The sequence below is a fragment of the Dama dama genome, chromosome 12, assembly GCF_033118175.1.
Source record: "Dama dama isolate Ldn47 chromosome 12, ASM3311817v1, whole genome shotgun sequence".
Lineage (NCBI taxonomy): Eukaryota > Metazoa > Chordata > Mammalia > Artiodactyla > Cervidae > Dama > Dama dama.
In genome coordinates, this window is record NC_083692.1 from 26,949,893 (window position 1) to 26,970,052 (window position 20,160).

The 20,160-nt window shown below is 38.8% G+C and overlaps 1 protein-coding gene across 12 annotated transcripts in view; it reads left to right on the plus strand.

Annotated features, from left to right (window-relative positions):
- The window catches only part of LOC133066129 (coiled-coil domain-containing protein 170-like), a 39,880-nt gene extending 28,886 nt beyond the window's left edge, over nt 1-10,994 (plus strand). For 11 of the 12 annotated variants that reach the window (XM_061156899.1, XM_061156892.1, XM_061156894.1 and 8 more), the window contains 5 exons: nt 458-763; nt 2,536-2,736; nt 8,387-8,596; nt 9,229-9,444; nt 10,759-10,994. In XM_061156899.1, the coding sequence (XP_061012882.1) occupies nt 458-763; nt 2,536-2,736; nt 8,387-8,596; nt 9,229-9,444; nt 10,759-10,920 (1,095 nt within the window). In that variant the 3' untranslated portion in view covers nt 10,921-10,994. The remainder of the gene's footprint in view (nt 1-457; nt 764-2,535; nt 2,737-8,386; nt 8,597-9,228; nt 9,445-10,758) is intronic. The other variant, XM_061156896.1, reaches the window with a different exon arrangement.
- Nucleotides 10,995-20,160: the final 9,166 nt, after the last annotated feature.

The following is a 20,160-nucleotide window of genomic DNA, read 5'->3' on the forward strand; positions in this document are numbered from 1 at the left end:
AACTTTTCACTTAGTCTTAGCATTCATTGATGATCCTTGCCTGAATCAGTTATTTTGTTAGGAGAACCAAAATGCTGAGCTGTGAAATTCTATCATTCCTTCTACATTTATTACCTCAAAATATTCTGTAAACAGTTCCTTCATAAACTGGAGCAGTTGGTTAGCCACTTCTCTAAGTTAAACTTCCTGTGTTCTCAAAATACTTTCTCCATAACATCACTTTTTTTGCCCTTCCCATATGCCCCCCAAGAGGTATTTTAATACCTCTTGATGTTCTAGTTTACTCTTATGAGTATGTTCTTCTCTCTCTTATAACTCTGTAACTCTTTGTTTCTATAGAGAGCCTTTTCTCCTCAAGTTCTGTATTTGACTATACTTATATTTCAAAAGGACAGAAATAGATGTCTCGATATTAAATTCCAAATGAGAAGTTTAACACGTGTGTTCGTATATTTAGGATAAGGATGAAGCTATCCTGTTTGAGAGAGACAACACTTTTCGCTCTGAAGGACCAAAAGATGGACAGAAAATTTGGGATAAGTGTCAACAAGATTTGATCCATAAGGAAAAACAAATACCTGAGTTAGATAGACCTACACATTCATACAACTGGGAAACTAAAACAGCGCGATCCAACTATCAGAAATTCCTCAGTCAGCTGTCTGCTCTTCCCAGCAACAGTGTTGAACCCACACCAGCCATAGAGGAAGCTGTGAAAGAGAGGATTCTGGAGACTGGTGCAAATGAGCAATCTTGGAAGTCTGTAAGTGTATCAACAGATGAGTTTTCAAATTAGTTTTAAGATGTGGATTTTGATGTTAATTCGGTAAACCCTGTGGCTCTGATTTGATTACTATAGTGATAAGAGGGACGAAGATGTCCGTCACAATAGAGGTAATATAGTGTGTTTAAGAGTAGAGAGGCCGGGTATGAATTCTAGCTCTGCGATTACCAAATGTGTGCTCTTGGGCAGGTTATTTATGCTCTCTGTGCCTCAGTTTTGTAAATTTTGGCAGGAGTGGGAGTGGGTTTGGGAGGGATATAGTTCGTGTACCACAGAATGGGTTGTAAGGATTAAATGGATTAATACATAATAAATGCTTAGTACAGGTCAGTGTAAGTTCAATGAATGTTAGTTTAAAAATAGTGGTGTGATGAGGATGATGTTTCTGTCATGACCAAACACTGATCAGTTTAGTCAGCGCAGTGAAGTAAATTATCAAGTCAGTCATTTGTGTGAATATACTGGTCAAATCTATCAAAAGATTGATCCAGCAAGTTCAAGTGGATATATCTCCTGTTATGTTCAAATTATTGCAGTAAAATTTCATCACTGTTCATCCTAACATTCAAATGAAAATAGGTATTGCTTAAATTCAGTGTGTTAGTGGAGAAGGCAATGGCACCCTACTCCAGTACTCTTGCCTGGAAAATCCCATGGACGGAGGAGCCTGGTAGGCTGCGGTCCATGGGGTCGCGAAGAGTCAGACACGACTGAGTGACTTCACTTTCATTTTTCACTTTCATGCATTGGAGAAGGAAATGGCAACCCACTCCAGTGTTCTTGCCTGGAGAATCCCAGGGACGGGGGAGCCTGGTGGGCTGCCGTCTATGGGGTCGCACAGAGTCGGACACGACTGAAGTGACTTAGCAGCAGCAACAGCAGCAGCAGTGTGTTAGTAAAACCTGCTACACGGTAGTATGCTTATTGTACAGTTATAATTTTTTTACACTCTTTTAAAATTCATTATACTATTTTATTTCTCAGTACTCACTAAAATGTCTTATTTTTGTATATCAAACCTTTGTTTCTTTTTTTTTTAAACCAGCTTATACATGTTGAGTCTTCTTAAACATCTTCCCCATTCATCTATTTAGTAACAGTGTTCAGTTCAGTTCAGTCGCTCAGTCGTGTCCAGCTCTTTGCGACACCATGGACTGCAGCACGCCAGGCCTCCCTGTCCAGCACCAACTCCTGGAATTTACTCAAACTCATGTTCATTGAGTTGGTGATGCCATCCAGCCATCTCATCCTCTGTCGTCCCTTTCTCCTCCTGCCTTCAATCTTTCCCAGCATCAGGGTCTTTTCCAATGAGTCAGCTCTTCGCATCAGGTGGCCAAAGTATTGGAGTTTCAGCTTCAACATCATTCCTTCCAATGAACACCCAGGACTGATTTCCTTTAGGATGGATTGGATGGATCTCCTTGCAGTCCAAGGGACTCTCAAGAGTCTTCTCCAACACCACAGTTCAAAAGCATCAATTCTTCGGCACTCAGCTTTCTTTATAGTCCAACTCTAACATCCATAAACGACTACTGGAAAAACCATAGCCTTGACTAGACGGACCTTTGTTGGCAAAGTAATGTCTCTACTTTTTAATATGCTGTCTAGGTTGGTCATAACTTTCCTTCCAAGGAGTAAGAGTCTTTTAATTTCATTACTACAATAGTGATATAAGTAAAACTTGCACATAGTTTTGAAAATAGAAATCATGGACCATTGGGATGTTTTATCTATTTTTTTTTCCCCTACAGAGAGCTGAAGTCCTCCAGCAGGAAATTCAGATGCTCACTAAGCGACTGGAGAAGCAATCTCATCACTCTGAAGAAACTGCTAGAGAACTATCCAACACTGAGAAAAAGTATATGGGACAAAAAAGACCCTTGAAATGTCTGGAAGGAAAAATTGCTATTAATGACCTTTTTCAAGGGAAATTAGATTTGGACATGAACAAAGTAAGAATTTCCTGAAGTATAAGGCATTTTTTTGACAATGAAAACGATCATCTTATATCATCTAATGTTCAAAGCTATTTATGCTATTTGTACTTTTTTAATAGTGGGAAAGGGAGGAAATTTTGCTACAAATTTTGAACCTTCTGATTTTATCAAAAAACCTCTCCTTATTCCATATCTCTCATTTTTCTACTGTACACATTTGATATTTATTGTAAGGGCATTTGTTGATATATGTATTTTTAAATTGGAGGATAATTGCTTTACAATGTTGTAGTGGTTTCTGCCATACATCAGCGCGAATCAGTAATAATAATACAGATATTCCCTTCCTCTTGAGCCTCTCTCCCGCCCCTTCCACCCCTCTAGATCATCACAGAGCGCCAGGCTGGGCTCCTTGTGTTACACAGCAGCTTCCTGCTAGTTACCTGTTTTACACACGGTAGTGTATATATGTCAGTGCTACTTTCTCAATTTGTCCTACCCTCTCCTTCCTCCACTGTATCCACCAGTCCACTCTCCACATCTGCCTCTCCATTTCTTCTCTGTAAATAGGTGCATCAGTACTATTTTTCTAGATGCCATATACATTAATAAACAATGTACTTCTTAATATACTTTTAAAACAAGATTAGAGGGAAATGAATTCAAAGGAATGACTCTCTAGAGATGGAATTTTAGCTACCGTGTCAGATATGGTGGGCATTGGGAAGGTGCTGTTGGTGAAATTCCTCAATAATTACTTTATAGACCATTTCCTTTTCTATTTTTTGCTTCTCTGCATCTATAAAGTCAATCCTAAAAGTGGAATGGGAATAGGTAGGATGTTTTTCAGGAGATTTTGATTCTATTTCACTACCTCTTCACAGAATTGCTTGTCATACCCATACCCATGCTATACTATTTCTATACTTGCTGTGCCCCAGAGTATAAACTCACTCACTCACTACTGAGTCTTGTCATTCCATCCATTCATTCATTCATTGACCCCATATAGTTTGATCACTCAGTTTTTAAAAACTTCCAGCGCTTGGTACAGTGGTATTGGCAATGCACTCCAGAGCACAAAGATGAATCCAGCATCTACCTCTGCTCTTGAAAATGTAGTTGACAATGATTCATTTCCACATAAAAATTTTAAAATATATTGTTAAAATTTAAGAATATATAAACAGCACCTGCTTTCCACAACCCTTGAAACCATGCTAAAAGATTTGCTGAAAACAATAAAAAATCTTCTCTAACCCTCTTTCTGCCTATTTCACCTCAGTAACCAATGTATCTGTATCTTACTATAACTATTGCAGTGATAATGGAAATATATGAGTATATACATATATGTAAATGTTGACATTTTTACAAAATTGGGACTGTACTAGTCAAAATACTCTTACTTGATAAGTAAGTACTTCATGGTCTTTCCTTAGATCCAAAGATACAGGTTTAACTCATTCCTTTACAGTTGCATAATATTCCATACTATATATATAACTTATTTAACCAGTTCCCTATTAAGAACTATTGATGGTCATTCTCTTATTCCTACTTTTTATGCCACTATAAATAATGCTGAAATAAGTATGTTCATACATATGTATTTCCACGCTGGTGCTTTCTCCCTCTATGGGTGTGTGTGTGTGTGCTCAGTCACTTAGTTGTGTTCTGCTTGGCTAACCCATGGACTGTAGCCCATCAGGACCCTCTGTCCATGGAATTTTCCAGCAGGAATCCTGGAGTGGGTTGCCATTTCCTAGTCCTGGGGATCTTCTCGACCCAGGAATTGAACCGTCATCTCTTTGCATCTACTGCATTGGCAGGCAGATCCTTTACCGCTAGTGCCACCTGGGAAGCCCCCTCTCTCTATGGGATTGAGTTCTAAATGTGTTCAGTTAGTGTATGAGTTCAATACAGTGTATGAGTATTTTTTTTTCTTTTGGTTGCACCACATAGCTTGCAGGATTTTTGTTCCCTGACCAGCAATCAAATCCAGGGCCCTGGCAGTGAGAGTGCTAAGTCCTATCCACTGGACCACCAGGAAGTCGCCTCAGTATTTAAAAGTTTAATGGCTTCCCTGGTGACTCAGATGTAAAGAATCCACCTGCAATGCGGGAGACCTGGGTTCAATCCCTGGGTCAGGAAGATCCCCTGGAGAAGGGAATGGCAACCCACTCCAGTATTCTTGCCTGGAGAATCCCATGGACTGAGAAGCCTGGCAGGCTACAGTCTATGGGTCGCAAAGAGTTGGACACGACTGTGCAACTGAGCTCACGCACGTGTACGCATGCACACCTTACTGAATTTACTTATTAAGTTCAGTAATTTACTAGAGTTCTAGGGATTTCTTGATACAGTTGAATATTATATTGTTTTATAGGAAACAATGTATTTCTTTTAGGTTTTCAACTTATTGCCACTGAGTTACAAAGTAGTGTTTAGAATTATTTTCATGTTTTCTGTATCTGTGTATTCTGTATGTTTCTCCTTTCTAATATTGTGTGTTTTCACTTTCTCTCTTTCCTCCTTAACCAGACTTGCCTGGGACATCTATTTTATCTTTCCAAAGAACTAATGATTCTTTTTTATATGCATTTTACCAGTTTAGTTTTGATGTATACATAATGAAAATATATGGTATCTTTATTAAATCTATACCCCTTGTTTCTCTTTTTCCTTATGTGAATATGCTCTTTGGGGGGGAGGTTTCCCTTGTTTTAATTCATAAAAACAGCAAAGGCTGTAAATATTCCTCTGTAAGTTGTTCAGTATATTTTTATATGAAGTTCTTTCACTGCATTTTATAAATGTGTATAATTTTTCTATTAATTTTCATTTCTTCTTTGAGCTGCAGTTATTTAGGAGAATTTTTTTATCTTTTACACTTATGTGTATATATTATACATACATATATTTTTTAAAAATTAAATATACTACATATCTTCTATTGAAAAGCAGCAGCCCATTTCTGTACTTTCACCTATCCTATTTCCCAGAGGGAACTACTTTTAACCTTTTTAGCTATTCTTTCTGGTAGTAAACTCCATTTTCTTAAATAATTTGCTTATATTGCTGTGTGCTGTGCTGTGCTTACTCGGTGCTCAGTCATGTCCAGCTCTTTGCAACTCCAAGGACTGTAGCCTGCCAGGTTCCTCAATACATGAGGATTCTCCAGGCAAGAATACTGGAGTGGGCTATCACGCCCTCCTCCAGGGTATCTTCCAAACCCAGGAATTGAACCAGGATCTCCTGCCTTGCAGGTGGATTCTTACCAGCTAAGTTACCAGGGAAGCCCTTATATTGCTATGTCTTGAGTTATTTGTTTTAGACATTATCTGTTGACTTCCTATTATATGATAGATGAAGCCTTATCTCTTTCCCCCTCCACCTTCTATCGTCCCAGTATATCTATGTCAGTATTTTTAGCTAAACCCCTAATCAGCATTTACTTCACTATGACACTAAATAATGTTTACAAAATGCCCAGTATTATACTCTTGTGACATTTCCTTTCTTGTAGTAGTGTGTGTTATTTTTCCTAGAGTTAATAGTTTTCTTGTATTTTCATATGTATAATTTTCAACATTCACTTATTAGTTTTTCCCCAATAGTATGTCAGATGATCTTATAATCCACAAAAATCTCCCATTCTTGCTCATCCAGACTCCTTAATTCTCTTGCATCAGTCTGGACTGTTTGCTCTGTGGGCCTGGGCACAGCTATAATCCTGTGACTTTTCTTCTCCAGTCTCTTGGTTAGGTTGCACTGTTTCCTGAATCTTTTGTCTTCCTTTCTTTTGATTAACTTTCTTATTTTGCTGGGGTACATCTTCTAATAGATTTCTAAGAAATGGTATCTTGGAGGGAAAAAATTCTGTGAATAACTTACAAGGTCTTTTTGTTGTTGTTTACCTTCAGGATCAGTTGATAGTTGGGTTTAGACTTTATTTTCACACAGAGATTTGAAGGCATTACTCCATTGTCTTCTGATTTCCAGTGTGTTTTTAAGAAAAATGGTGCCATTCTCATTCTTATTCCTTAATATGTTACTTGTTTTATTTTTTTAATGGATTAAGATATTTGTAATAACATTTTAAGTAACTTTTTTCTCATTATAAAACTAATTTATGTACATTAGTTCTGTATGTTTCTCTTTCCTAATAGTATTTTCATTCTCTCTTCCTTTTTTTAAAATTTAAAAAATGTATTTAATTATTTATTATTTTTGGCTGCGCTGGGTGTTCATTGCTGGGTTCAGGCTTTCTCTAGTTGCAGCAGGCAGGGGATATTCTCTAGTTGTGCTGCATAAGCCTCTTATTCAGGTGGCTTCTCTTGTTGTATATCATGGGCTCCAGAGCAAGTGGGCTTTAGCAATTGTGGCAAGTGGGCTCAGTAGTTTCAGCACACTGGCTCAGTAGTTGCGGCTTGTGGGCTTAGTACTTGTGGGACATGGCTTAGTTGCTCCCTGGCATGTGGAAATATTCCAGGACCAAGGATCGAACCTGTGTCCCCTGTATTGGCAGGCAGATTCTCAACCACTGCACCACCAGGGCAGTCCTCTCTTCCTTCTTTAACCGGCCTCACCTGGAGTATCTGCTTTCTTATTGGAAGAACTAGTGATTCTTTTAAATATATTTTATTAATTTTAACTTAATTTTTAGTTTATGTATAATGAAAATATGTGGTATCTTTATTAAATTTGAACCTCTTCTCTTTCTCTCTCTTTTCTGGTAGTAACTTTACAAAGTACAAAATAGTAGAAAGGATACAATGAAAATAGCCAGTAATTCTACCACTTTGAGATAACCAGTGTTAACATATAGGTATATTTTACTATGAATATTTTGCATGAATATTTTAACATAACTGAGACAGGCATAATTTTTCTTCATCCTGCTTCTTTCATTTAACTATATCATTAGCATTTTCTCTTAGTAAGTATTTTCGAAAACTTGATTTATAAGAAATGTATTAATCAGAATGGAATGCTAGATTTATAATTAAAAAAAAGGATATATAACAAGCCACGAAGGTTTACTGTATAGCACAGGAAACAATAGTCAATATCTTATAATAACCTATAATGGAAAATAATCTGAAAAATAATATATGTGTATATGTATAACCGAATCACCTTACTGTGTACCTGAAATACTGTAAGTCAACTATAATTTCAATAAAATGTATATATTAAGGGAAAAAACCCCAAAAAGAAATATATTAATTCTTAATACATGAAATGTATTCATTAATCACATGTAATTTAATTATTTTTTGACATTTGTATTTCTGCATGTTATAAGTAATGTTGTAGAGGATATCTTTCTGCTTGAATCTTTATCTAAATATTTTATTATTTCCTAATCATACCTTATTAGGAAAGTTAAACTAATACATGCTATCATGTGGTGTTTATAAATTGTCTGCTTAAATGTACCCTTGTTAGCATTTAAGCCATCACTTTTACTGTCATATTTTATTTTCTGAATTATTATAATGTGTATTTATGGTGAAAACTATCCTATTTATATAAGAATTAAGTCTATAATTTATCAGTCTAGAGTAGACCTGGTATGCTAATGTGGAACACCATCTTAAAGCATAGCTTCTTTATTTCAATACTGTTGATTTCTGTAAAGGAAAACTCTCAATCTAAGATTTTCCAGGTGGATAAGCATGGCATAGCATTCAAGCAGCTAGAGAAAGACAACAAGCAAGAAACATTACTGAATATTCAGCAGAATTTTCAGACTGTTACAACTCAAAGATTAGAGGAGAAAATTCAGAAACTTCAGAAACAGCTCAGTGACTTGAAATTGTCAAATAAAAATATGAAATCTCAACTGACAAGAGTAAATATCCTTAAAGTAAGTAAAGGACGTGAGACTTTCAAAAATTCACTTAAGTTTTGTTCTGTTACTGTTTTTGCTATGTTTCTATTGAACTTAAAAATTATTTTACACCCATAAAAATAATATATATAGCTAAACATATAGAATAATAAAGTTAGATGTTGTAAATCCACCACTCATCTTAAGAATCAGTATCTTTGGGTCTTCGCTACATCAAGCTTCAGTTGTAGTATTTCAAAAATACATTTTATGTCTGAAACCAAAGACACTTATTGATCAACTTTTTTTGCCAGTTTATCAAGAATATTTAATCTTACTGTATCCAGTTATTCTCTATTTCTGTGTTTGATTACCACAGACTAAGACTCTTGAGAACATGGAACATGTGTTAAACCTCTTTAAATCCCAACTGCCTAGTTAATAAAAGTTCTCATTAACTATTGGTTATTGATGAACATAGTGGAGAAATGTCCTCTTAATTCATAAATTGTGGGATTTTCTTTTTCTACATTATCTAGCTCGTAAAAGAAAAAGAAAGAGAGAGGAAGAAAGTATAAAAGCATGAGTTATCATGCATCATGCCTGTCTGTTACTTAGAAGAAATCTAATCGTAGTCTTCTCCTTTCCCACAACCTCTACCTTCATAGGACAAAACAATTGAGAAGCTCAGGGAATCTCTAACAAAAGTTGAAGCAATGAAAGGGAAGGCAGCTATGGAAACAGACCTGAACATTACAGTAGACTCTGATGAGCAAGAAGCAAGATGGGGTAAAAAGAAGGTCCATCAAATGTTAGAAACTGCCACTCCTGAGCTCAGCACAGCAAAGAGCACACTTGAAGAAGTACCGGGAAAACAAGAAGAGGTTTGTTTTCTTTTAATACTATATTAAAATTCTCTAAGTTGAAGTGATAAACACCCACCTCAATTTAGACTACCCTAACTTAGACAAAAGAGAATTGATTGCCTTGTGGAATCAGAGTTAAACAACCAGAGCTCCAAGAAGGCAGAGAGATGCACCTGGGCTATGGGTCAGCACCTGGAATCTTCAATATAAGGCCTTTGTCACCATTTCTTCTTGGCATCTCTCAGTCAACTTTTGTCTGACTGACAGCCACAGGGTTAGAGTTTCTGTGACAGGAGAGAGAATCTCAAGAAAGGGTCTTATGAGCCCTGAACAGTTCGGATGTTAGTGTTTTTCTGTTTTCTTCTCATCACAATTTTGAATGCGTATTTGCCATTTATCTATTCACTTTAAAATCCCTTTAATTGCCTTGCCCTCTCAATTTCAGGTATTTCTATTTTAGTACTAGGGGGCAGGGTTTACATACTAGGTTTCTTAACTCAATACCACCCTCTTCCGTTGACATGATGAGTGCAGCTTCTTAAAGTTTACTTTAAGTCAAGCCTTTTATTTTGGGGTGGGGTTTATGTGATGTCTGTTTCTGCAGTACTCTTGTTTATGTAAGTCCCTAATTTCCAGTGCTTGCTTTTTCCTTTTCCTTCCTTTCCTTCCTCCTCAGAAACCTTGCCCTCTAGATCTGCCTTTTCTGCTCTCACATACTTTTATGCACCTTTCTTTTCCTTCCACAGACACCAGTGTTCTGATCTACCAGTTCTGACTTGTTCTTAGTATTTCCTCCTTTGTGAACTGTCCCGAATCTGGGACACCGGAGGAATCTAGCTGCATACTCCAGCTTGGGTTCTGAACTAGCCTTTGCTGGTTTAGAATATTTATTTGCCCACTTATATGCAGAATGAAGTCTGTGGTAGTCTCTACTTGTGCTTTAGGCATGATTTATGGATGATTTTATCTACTCTCCTGTTGATCACTATAGTTTTTAGAGAATGGGTGGAGAGAGATGTACTTCGGGGACTCTTATTACCTACAGCAAATTAGAAGCCCCCAAAATAATTACCTCATGGATGAAAAACAAGCAGCAATAAAATTAAGTTTATCCTATAAAATTGTAAAACTAAAAACAAATCTTAAAATACAAAAGTAAGTTTAGATTTCTTATAATAGAGTTTTTTTAGCTTAAAAATACATTTGAATGTAGAATATGTTATACTTCATAAAGAAATGTTTAATAAAACTAAATTTCTTAATATTTCATTGTACATAGTAAGGTGATCAACTCATGACATATCTTGATTTTTGGGGGGTGGTTCTTTGTAGCTTGTTGACTTTCGAGAAACTATTATGAAGATGTTGGGCTTTAACATGAAAACAGCAGACAAGAAAATCATCAACCACCTAAGGCTTATTATACAAGTATATGAAGCATCTGACAAATCAAAGATGGCTTCTGAGCGTGAGACTGGACAGGATAATGAATAAAGAATTTCTGCCAACAAGAACTCACAAATATGGACATTTCCTCTAGCGTCTTGAATATGGTTACATTATGAATAAAATGCATTTGAAACTTTTCAGTTAAATCTGTTCTCTCCTTTGATATTTGGCAATTCACTTTGTTGCAGTCATGTTCTGTACATTTATTTGTGGTCTAGTCTGGATTGTTATTATAATATATAGTATCTAATTATATTTATTACCTGTATTTTAAGCAGAACTAGCCCTTAGTTGGAATATTCGTATCTACGTTAACGGCTTGTGTCTAGAATGAATGGTTTTTTGAGGTATACCCCCTTATGAATCTAGGTAAAGTTACAGTCTATAATTTGAATCTATTTTATCTATTTGAGTAACTGAGAGTTTGAAAATCAGATATGAAATGTTGAAAGGTAGGAAACTCATTAAGAATTATTAATAATGTGCAAGAATATAGTTTATTTTTCTTAGTTAATAGTGTCTGCTAGTGTTTTCCTAATTGTAGATAGATCTGTAAGTTAATGATGTTTTACAATATATTATTTCTAAATTTTACTTAGAACAGGAAACTGTTCATCTTACAAGATAGTTTTAGATTTATCCAAGATGTCCTCTGTAGGAACAGGTCAGAATCTGGACAGGCCTGTGGACACTCAGTGCCTGCTGTTGTCATTTGAAAAGATCTCCTATGGGGCTTAGTTTTAGAGGGATCTTCAGGGTGGAAGAAGTGATGTTACACTGGACCTTATAGTAGTAACACTTAGGGAGAAAATGATTCTCTTGAATACTCATTCAAGGAAAAGATGAGTCAACTTCTAAAATGCTCACAGCCATGGTTCTCAAATATGTGCCAAGGCACTCTGGAGCACTGCAAGATCTCAGCATGCCATGGAGTGTTTAAAATTTTAAAGGGAAACAGTGACATTTGACACTTGTCAGGAAAGTACTTGAACTACTAGCTCCTGCTAGTTTATAGTTTGAACACTGGCTCACTCTTCATTCCTTTTGATGACATATATTTTTAATAAAAACTGCCCAGGGCTTCTGAGGACTTTTGAATTTGTCGCCAAGTGGGGGTCAGCAGTTGGTGGTATCATTACCAAGTAAGGTAATTCCAGGGGTCCTGGAGGCAATGTAAGAGGTTCACTTACCTTTTTTTCTGAAGACTATCCTTAAGGAAAGGTAGGGACACCCTGCGCAGAGCCTCCACCTACAGGCCAACCTGCTCAAGCTCTAAGAAAACCACCTTGTTCAGGATTCCCCCAGGGTCAGTGGTCAGGGGGTCAGGTGACTGCTCCAGCCTCAGCTTCTAAGAGCTGGAAGGATAGCACAACCCCATGAGCCTGACAAGCTGCCGGACCCCTTCTTCCAGCTCCTCCTTTCTGAGGAACTGCAAGTACTACCAGTTCCAGGGTCAAGTTCTCCATGAATGTGAACAGTGGCAAGGTCTGGCAGTCTCAAAGAGTCGGTTCATAAGCATGTTAAAGAAAATTCATCTTTGAGTACAGAGTCCTTAGTCTTAAGGCTTATGAACTGTGTTAATAGAAACTGTTCAACCACAGAGCACTGTATAAGGTCAGCTATGTTAGCTCTGAGCAGAGGAGGGAGAGGAACCTTTCCAGTACCTGGAACAAGTCTTTTCTAGAACTGCTTTTATCTTGTGACCAAATTGCTGCCACTCTGTTCAGTTAACGAGAAATGAATTTAGACTTAAGGATTTAGACAAGTAATTTTCAACCTTCAAGATGCAGCAAAATCACCTAATTTAAACTAATACATTTTCTGGACCTATCTGGAGATTCCAGTTCAGGGCATGTGGTGTGGGGTAAAGTATGACATGTTTTCAAATCTGTTTAAGTGTATGAATTGGTAAAATTACTTTGGAAAAGTTTGGCAGTGTATCAGTTTCCTACTGCTGCTGTAACAAGTTATCACAAACTTTGTGTCTGAATCAAATGTTTATTATGCTACATTTCTGGAGGTCTCAGAGCTATGTTCCTTCTGGGGAGGGGAGAGAATCCATTTCCTTATCTTCCCCAGCTTCTAGAAGAATCCCACAGTCTATGCTCATTGCCGCCTTCTCTCTTCAAAGCCAGGGTCTTGAGGCTTGCCAAGTCTTTCTAACACTACTATTTCTCTTATTCTCCTTCTGCCTCCCTCCTCCTAAGGATTCTTTTGATTGCATCAGGCCCACCTGGGTCGATTCAAAATAAAATCCCTATTATAAGGCCAGCTGATTTGTGAGTTCAACTCTAGATTCCAGGCATCCCCGATTGTGGCAAACACTTTCGGGCCAGTTTACCAGAGCTTGTTGCCACATAAGTATAAGAGCCAGCAGGTACAGCCACCAGGCACTTGTTGCCCGAGGACACTTCCTCACTGCAAGGCGCCTGTTGTCCCCTTCCCAGAAGGGCTATTAGTGCCCCTTCCCTACTCTGAGCCTTTGCCAGCTCTCCAACACACCCTAGAGACAAGTGCAGCTGCAGAGGCGACTCCGCCTTACAGTGCAGCATTTCTACTCAAGATTCCACTGGGGAACGTAGCCAAACTCCCTCTCTAATGCGTTCAGTTCAGTTCAGTCGCTCAGTCGTGTCCGACTCTTTGCGACCCATGGACTGCAGCACGCTAGGCCTCCGTGTCCATCACCAACTCCCGGAGCTTCCTCAAACTCATGTCCATCGAGTCGGTGATGCCATCCAACCATCTCATCCTCTGTCGTCCCCTTCTCCTCCCGCCTTCAATCTTTCCCAGCATCAGGGTCTTTCCCAATGAGTCAGTTCTTCGCATCAGGTGGCCAAAGTATTGGAGTTTAATATTCAGGACTGATTTCCTTTAGGATGGACTGGTTGGATCTCCTTTGGAACCGTCCACTCCACTAGCTTAGGCAGGTTGCAAGTTCGCGCTACTGCGCCTGCGCATTCCTCAGCGGCTGGAACGCCGGAAGCACTTGTTTTTGTGGGGCTTTCTCTGTGAAAGAGAAAAGAGGGCGGGGGAGATACGAAGCTGACGATGACTGGCTGAGGGAAATGATTGGCTGGTGGAAAGACCATTCCAAATCGCACCTTCGTGTAGGCGGGGAACCAGCTGAATTGGGAATCCAGCCGGTAGGTGGCGGGGCAGGGGGGCGGAGCCGAGGGGCGGACTCGCTGGAGACTAGTCTGGCCCGCGCGGGAGCGCAACGCGGGCTGCGGGCGCAGGTCTTCCCCTGAAGGGTTCTGGCCCGGCTCCCTCGTGGGGAGCTTCAGAGTGTGGGGCTGTGTCCAGCGTTCTCGGTCCCGGCACCCTCAGACTGGTGTTGGGGCCCCCACCCCGATACTGAATCGGAGGGTCTGGGTGGCGCCCCTGACTGTTTCGAAATACTTCTCGGGAGAATCTGATACTTGGCCAGGGTTGAAGCCCAGCCCGCCGTTGCCCGCCGGCGGAGCTGGAGCGCGGCGTGATTTCCGTCAGGGTTCTGGGTAACCGCAGGTTGGCCAGTGAGGTGGTCAGCTTTGCAAGTCTCGATTTTGTCCGATCCCCCAAGCAGATCTGAGGTTAGATGCCACGTGACCAACGAGGGCGGACACTCTTACTCGTAGGCGGATTGGGCGTTTGCATAGATAGCAGGGCTGGAAGACGGGAGCAGTGCTCCGGTCCGGCAAGTTGAGTCCGTTGAGTGCTGTCTCTACTTGAGGAACTTGGCTGGTTTCTTAGGCGCTTAGATTACAAACGGTTACCTTGATACAGTTATGTAATTAATCTGTTACTCTGATCACGTTGCACCAAATATCTGGGTTTCTTCTACAGACCATTTCTTAGGATGGTGTAAATCAATGGCAGGGCTCATCTACTGAACTTTATTCATTTTTGTTTGTTTAGGGGTTTTGGTAGATGGATTTTTGTTATTGTTTAGTTGCTCAGTCGTGTCCGGCTCTTGTTTTACCTTATTCTTAAATTCTGAGGATATCATCAGTTTAGTCACTCCGTCGTGTCCAACTCTTTGTGACTCCATGGGCTGCAGCATGCCAGGCTTCCCTGTCCATCAACAACTCTCTGAGCTTACTCAAACTGATGTCCGTGAAGTAGGTGATGCCATCCAACCATCTCATCCTCTGTTGTCCCCTTCTCCTCCCGCCTTCAATATTTCCCAGCATCAGGGTCTTTTCCAGTGAGTCAGTTCTTCACATCAGGTGGCGATAGTATTGGAGTTTCAGCTTCAGCATCAGTCCTTCCAATGAATATTCAGGACTGATTTTCTTTAGGATTGACTGGTTTCATCTCCTTGTAGTCCAAGGGACTCTCAAGAGTCTTCTCCAACACCACAGTTCAAAAGCATCATTTCTTTGGCACTCAGCTCTTTATATTCCAACTCTCACATCCATACATGACTACTGGAAAAACCATACCTTTGACTAGATGGACATTTGTTGGCAAAGTAATGTCTCTGCTTTTTAATATGCTGTCTAGTTTGGTCATAACTTTTCTTCTGGTGGAGCAAGCATATTTTAATTTCATGGCTGCAGTCACCATCTGCAGTGATTTTGGAGCCCAAAAACGATATAAGAGCCACAAATATGGAATTAGAGAATCTCTTATTAACAGTTTTATTGAGATGTAATTTACATACTATGAAATGAACCAGTTTTAGGTAAACAGTGCAATGATTTTTAACATATTTATAGAGTTCTGCAACCATCACCATAATGGAATTAGGTGATTTTTTTCCCCCCTGGTAATAGTCTTTACTATTCTCAAAAGTTAGTCTAAGTGGACATTTTGGAAATACAACCTAAGAGCCTCTGAAAATGTAAGTGCAAGTCATTTTATACTTGAGCAGGTGAAATTAAGAGGAGAATTGAAGCAAATGTTCCTAGAAGTTGCAGGTAGTGAAACTTTTGGGTATTGTAATACGAAGTAGAGTGTAATCATTCCAAGTGTTTTGTTTTATGAAGAATATGGCATAAATCCCATTTTACAGATGACAAAAGAGTTTGAAGAATAAGTTGCCTAAAGCTATATATTTGTGCCTAGGCTAGGCCCCAACCCTGGATGCTTTTTCTGCCTTTGCCACCTCACTGGACTGATTCCCAATTATATATGACCTGTACAATTCATCCATTTATTGAGGAAATTATTATATAGTGACCACTATGCCAACAACAACCAAAAACACTCCTCGAAGTGCTGGAGGTACCATAGTGAACCAGCTAAGTTTCTAACTTCAGCTAATATTCTAATGAGGAGACAATGATCAATTGAAGAGAGAACGTGAAAGTGTTAGTTGCTCAGTTGCTTCAGGCTCTTTGCGACTCTGTGGACTGTGGCCCGCCAGGCTCCTCTATTCATGGAATTCTCCAGGCAAGAATATTGGAGTGGGTTGCCATGCCCTTCTCCAAGAGATCTTCCTGACCCAAACCTGGGTCCCCCACATTGCAGGCAGATTCTTTACCATCTGAACCTTGAGGGAAGATTCATGATCAACTGAAAAAAAAAAATATATATATATATATATTCTAATTTTAAATATTGGGAGATGCTATTTTCTTTGTTTTGGCTATGCTGCAAGGCTTATGGAGTCATCGTTCCCCAGCCAGGGATTGAACCCAGGTCCCAGCAGTGAAAGCATGAGTCCTAACAACTTGACCACCACCCAAGACATGCTATTTAAAAAAAGAAAATAGTTAAATTAAGAGTATAGGAAATGGTGGTGGAAGGCAGGATCTGATTTTGAACAAAAATCTGAGAGAAGAGAGAAAGTTGGGGCATAAGACAAAGAAAGCAAGGATTTGGTTTGAGCAACTGGAAAGATGGTATTGCCATTTACTGAGTTGAAATCTATTAGGTAACACTATGGAAGTACCAGGTTTGGGGGTTAAGATGGTTAATTCAGCTTTAGATATATTTTTTGCCTCTTAGTCATCCATGCAGTGATGACTAAGAGAAACAGCAAATGTTATCTGACTAAGGGAATGGGTGTCGGTAGAGAGAGGACCAAGAACTGATTCTTTATGACACTTCAATATCTGGAATTCAATGAGATGACAAGGAACCTGGAAAGAAGATTGAAAAGTCTAGTTCATTGTGTTAGGAAGAAAACCAGGTGAGGATTCAGCCTTAGAAGACAAGTAAAGAAAGTGTTTTGTAGAAGAAGGGGTATGTCAAAAGTTACAGATCGATCAAATAAAATGAAGACTGAGAATGGCCCATTTGTTAGAGAGATAATTAAAATCTTTTGATCTAAATGTTCATGCTGGCAATAGCTATAGAAACAGAAACCCCATGTTGGGATTATTGTTCTTAAAGGAAGAAGAAAGGAGACTTGAACTCTGTTCTCTTTGCCATGTGTGGACACTACAAGCAAGGAAGTGGGGGCTTACCAGGGACTGAATTGACTGACATCTTGATCTTGGACTTACCAGTCTCCAGAACTGTAAGAAATGAATGTTCGTTGTTTAAACCATACAATCTATGGTAGGGCTAGCAGCCCTAGCCTTATTAGATGATAAACTCATGTTTTCTAACAGAATGTATTGTATGATCTCAGTTATTTTAATATATCCATAGGAGGCCTATCTAATCACACCATCAAAAATTACTTCCTCATTTACTGTGCATGAACACTGTTACATTATTCTTTCCTATCTGTGACACTTATCACTATCTAAGACTATTTTATTAATTTTTATGCTTATTTACTGTCTTTCTTGTTATCGTAGGAGGTAAACACTATTACATTATTCTTTCCTATCTGTCGCACTTACCACTGTCTAAGACTATTTTATTAATTTTTATGCTTATTTACTATCTTTCTTGTCATTGTAGGAGGTAAGTTCTATCACATTTTTGCCTCTGTTATTTTTCTTTGTATCCCCAGTGCAGGGGTATGTAATTTTTAAATACGTTGTTTTAGGTGAAAAACCCAAACAAACAGTATTCCTGTGGTGGTTTTAAAATAAGACCACAAATTCACTGATACTGTTCCCTGCAAAGCCTGGTGGCTGATTCCCCTCTTCTTGAGTGTGGGCTGGATTTAGTAACTAGCTTCTAATAAGTAAAATATGGCAGAAGGGGAGGCATGTCAATAGGTCATAAAAGGCATCCATCATGACTTCCTCCTTCTCCCTCCCTTGGCTCATTCATTCTGGTAAACCATCTGCCCATATCATACATGCATGCTTAGTCACTTCAGTCGTGTCTAACTCATTGTGAACCTATGGACTGTAGCTCACCAGGCTCCTCTGTCCATGGGATTCTCCAGGCAAGGATACTGGAGTGGGTGGCCATGCCCTTCTCCAGGGGATCTTCCCAACCCAATGGTCTAACCCACCTCTCCTGCATCTCGTGCATTGCAGGTGAATTCTCTACCACTGAGCCCTATCATGAGGACATATCAAGTAGTACTTTGGAGAGGCCCATGGGGCCAGAAACTGAGCTCTATTTCCAACAGCCAGGGAGGAACTGAAGCATCCTGCCAACAATTATATGCATGAACCACCTTAGAAGCATTTTTTCCTGGCCCCAGTCATGCCTTTAGATGTTTGTGTCTCTAGGTGACAACTTAACAGCAGTATCACAGGAGACCTTGAACCAGATAATTCAAGTAAGCCACTCTCAAAATCCTCTTAGATAATACATTTTTGTTGTTTTCAGTCACTATGTTTTGGGGACAGTATTGTTATCAACAGTAAATAGTAACAGTTTTTTGGTAAATATTATATTCTATTTTAGTTAATAATTATTAGTTCCATTCCTAAGAAAGTCAGTTTCTCACTGCCTGAGGGTTTTTTTTTAAGCTCATTTTATTATATTATATATTTATTTATTTTTGGCTGTGCTGAGTCTTCGTTGTTGCGTGGGCTTTTCTCTAGTTGTGGCAAGTGGGGGGCTTCCTTGTAGTTATAGTGTGTGGGTTTCTCATTGCCGTGGCTTCTCTTGTTGCAGAGTACAGGCTCTAGGGCACACAGGCTTCAGTAGTTTCGGCTCATGGGTTCAGTAGTTATGGCTCCTGGGCCCCAGAGCACAGGCTTAATAGTTGTGGCCCACATAGTACATGGTTTCTTTTCAAAAACTCTTGTGCTTCTTTGGCACATTTTTGTTAAATTACATGACATACATCAAGCTGTGTTTCAGAGCATTATGTCAGGATTTAGAAGTCTTGTATCCTAATACTCACCTCTGTCATGAACTGTGATTGTGACCCCAAACTTGTAGTTTTTTTTTATCTGTAGCATATAAATACAAAATCTTAGAAGTGTAAACAATATTAAAATTCATATACCAACTTTTCAGTCAACATTCTTTACAGGTATTTCTCTACTTCTGTTTCTACATTTATAGTGACAAAGACTTACTCTCCCCCCACTGAAGCCATTACATTTTCAGATAGCTCCAATTGTAATAAAATTCTTATTTTTTAAAGCTAAAACCTACTTCCTTCTAACTTTCATCTTTTTAATTCCCTTTCAAATTTTCCTTCTCTATGCTCAGTTACTGAATTCTAGAAATTATTTCCTAATATTATCATTTCAAAACCTGTTAGCATTCTAGTTTAATGACTCATAAGTCTCTCTTTCTATGTGGGTTTTTTTGTCCTGAGGTTTCATGCTATGACTGTATTTACATTGCAAAAGGAGAAAAATAGATGTCTTCATATTAGATTCTAAATGGGAAGTTTAACATGTATGTCAGTATATTTAGGATAAAGATGAAGCTATCCTGGGGACTTCCCTGATGATCCAATGGTTAGAACTCAGCACTTCCAATGCAGGCAGGGGGTGCAGGTTCAATCCCTGGCCAGGGAACTAAGATCCCACATGCCATGGGGTGCAGCCATGAAAAAAGGAAAAAAAAAAGTGAAGCTATCCTGGCTGAGAACTTTGAAAGAGACATTTTTTGCTCCAAAGGACAAGAAGATGGGCAGAATATTTGGAATAAATGTCAACAATATTTGATCAATAAGGAAAAATGAATATCTGAATTAGATATACCTCCTTGTTTATTCCACTGGAAAACTAAAACTATGTAATCCCATTATCAGAAATTCCTTAGTCAGTTGTCTGCGCTTCTCGGCAAGTGCTGCCCCATACTAGCAATGAAGGCAGCTATGAAAGTGAGAATTTTGGAAATTGGTGCAAATGAGCCATCTTGAATGTCTATAAGAGTATTGACAAATAGATGAGTTACTCTTTCAAATTTGTTTCTTTTTAAAGATCTAGATCTTGATATTAGCCAATTGATAAACTCTGTGGCTCTAAATATTAATTTGGA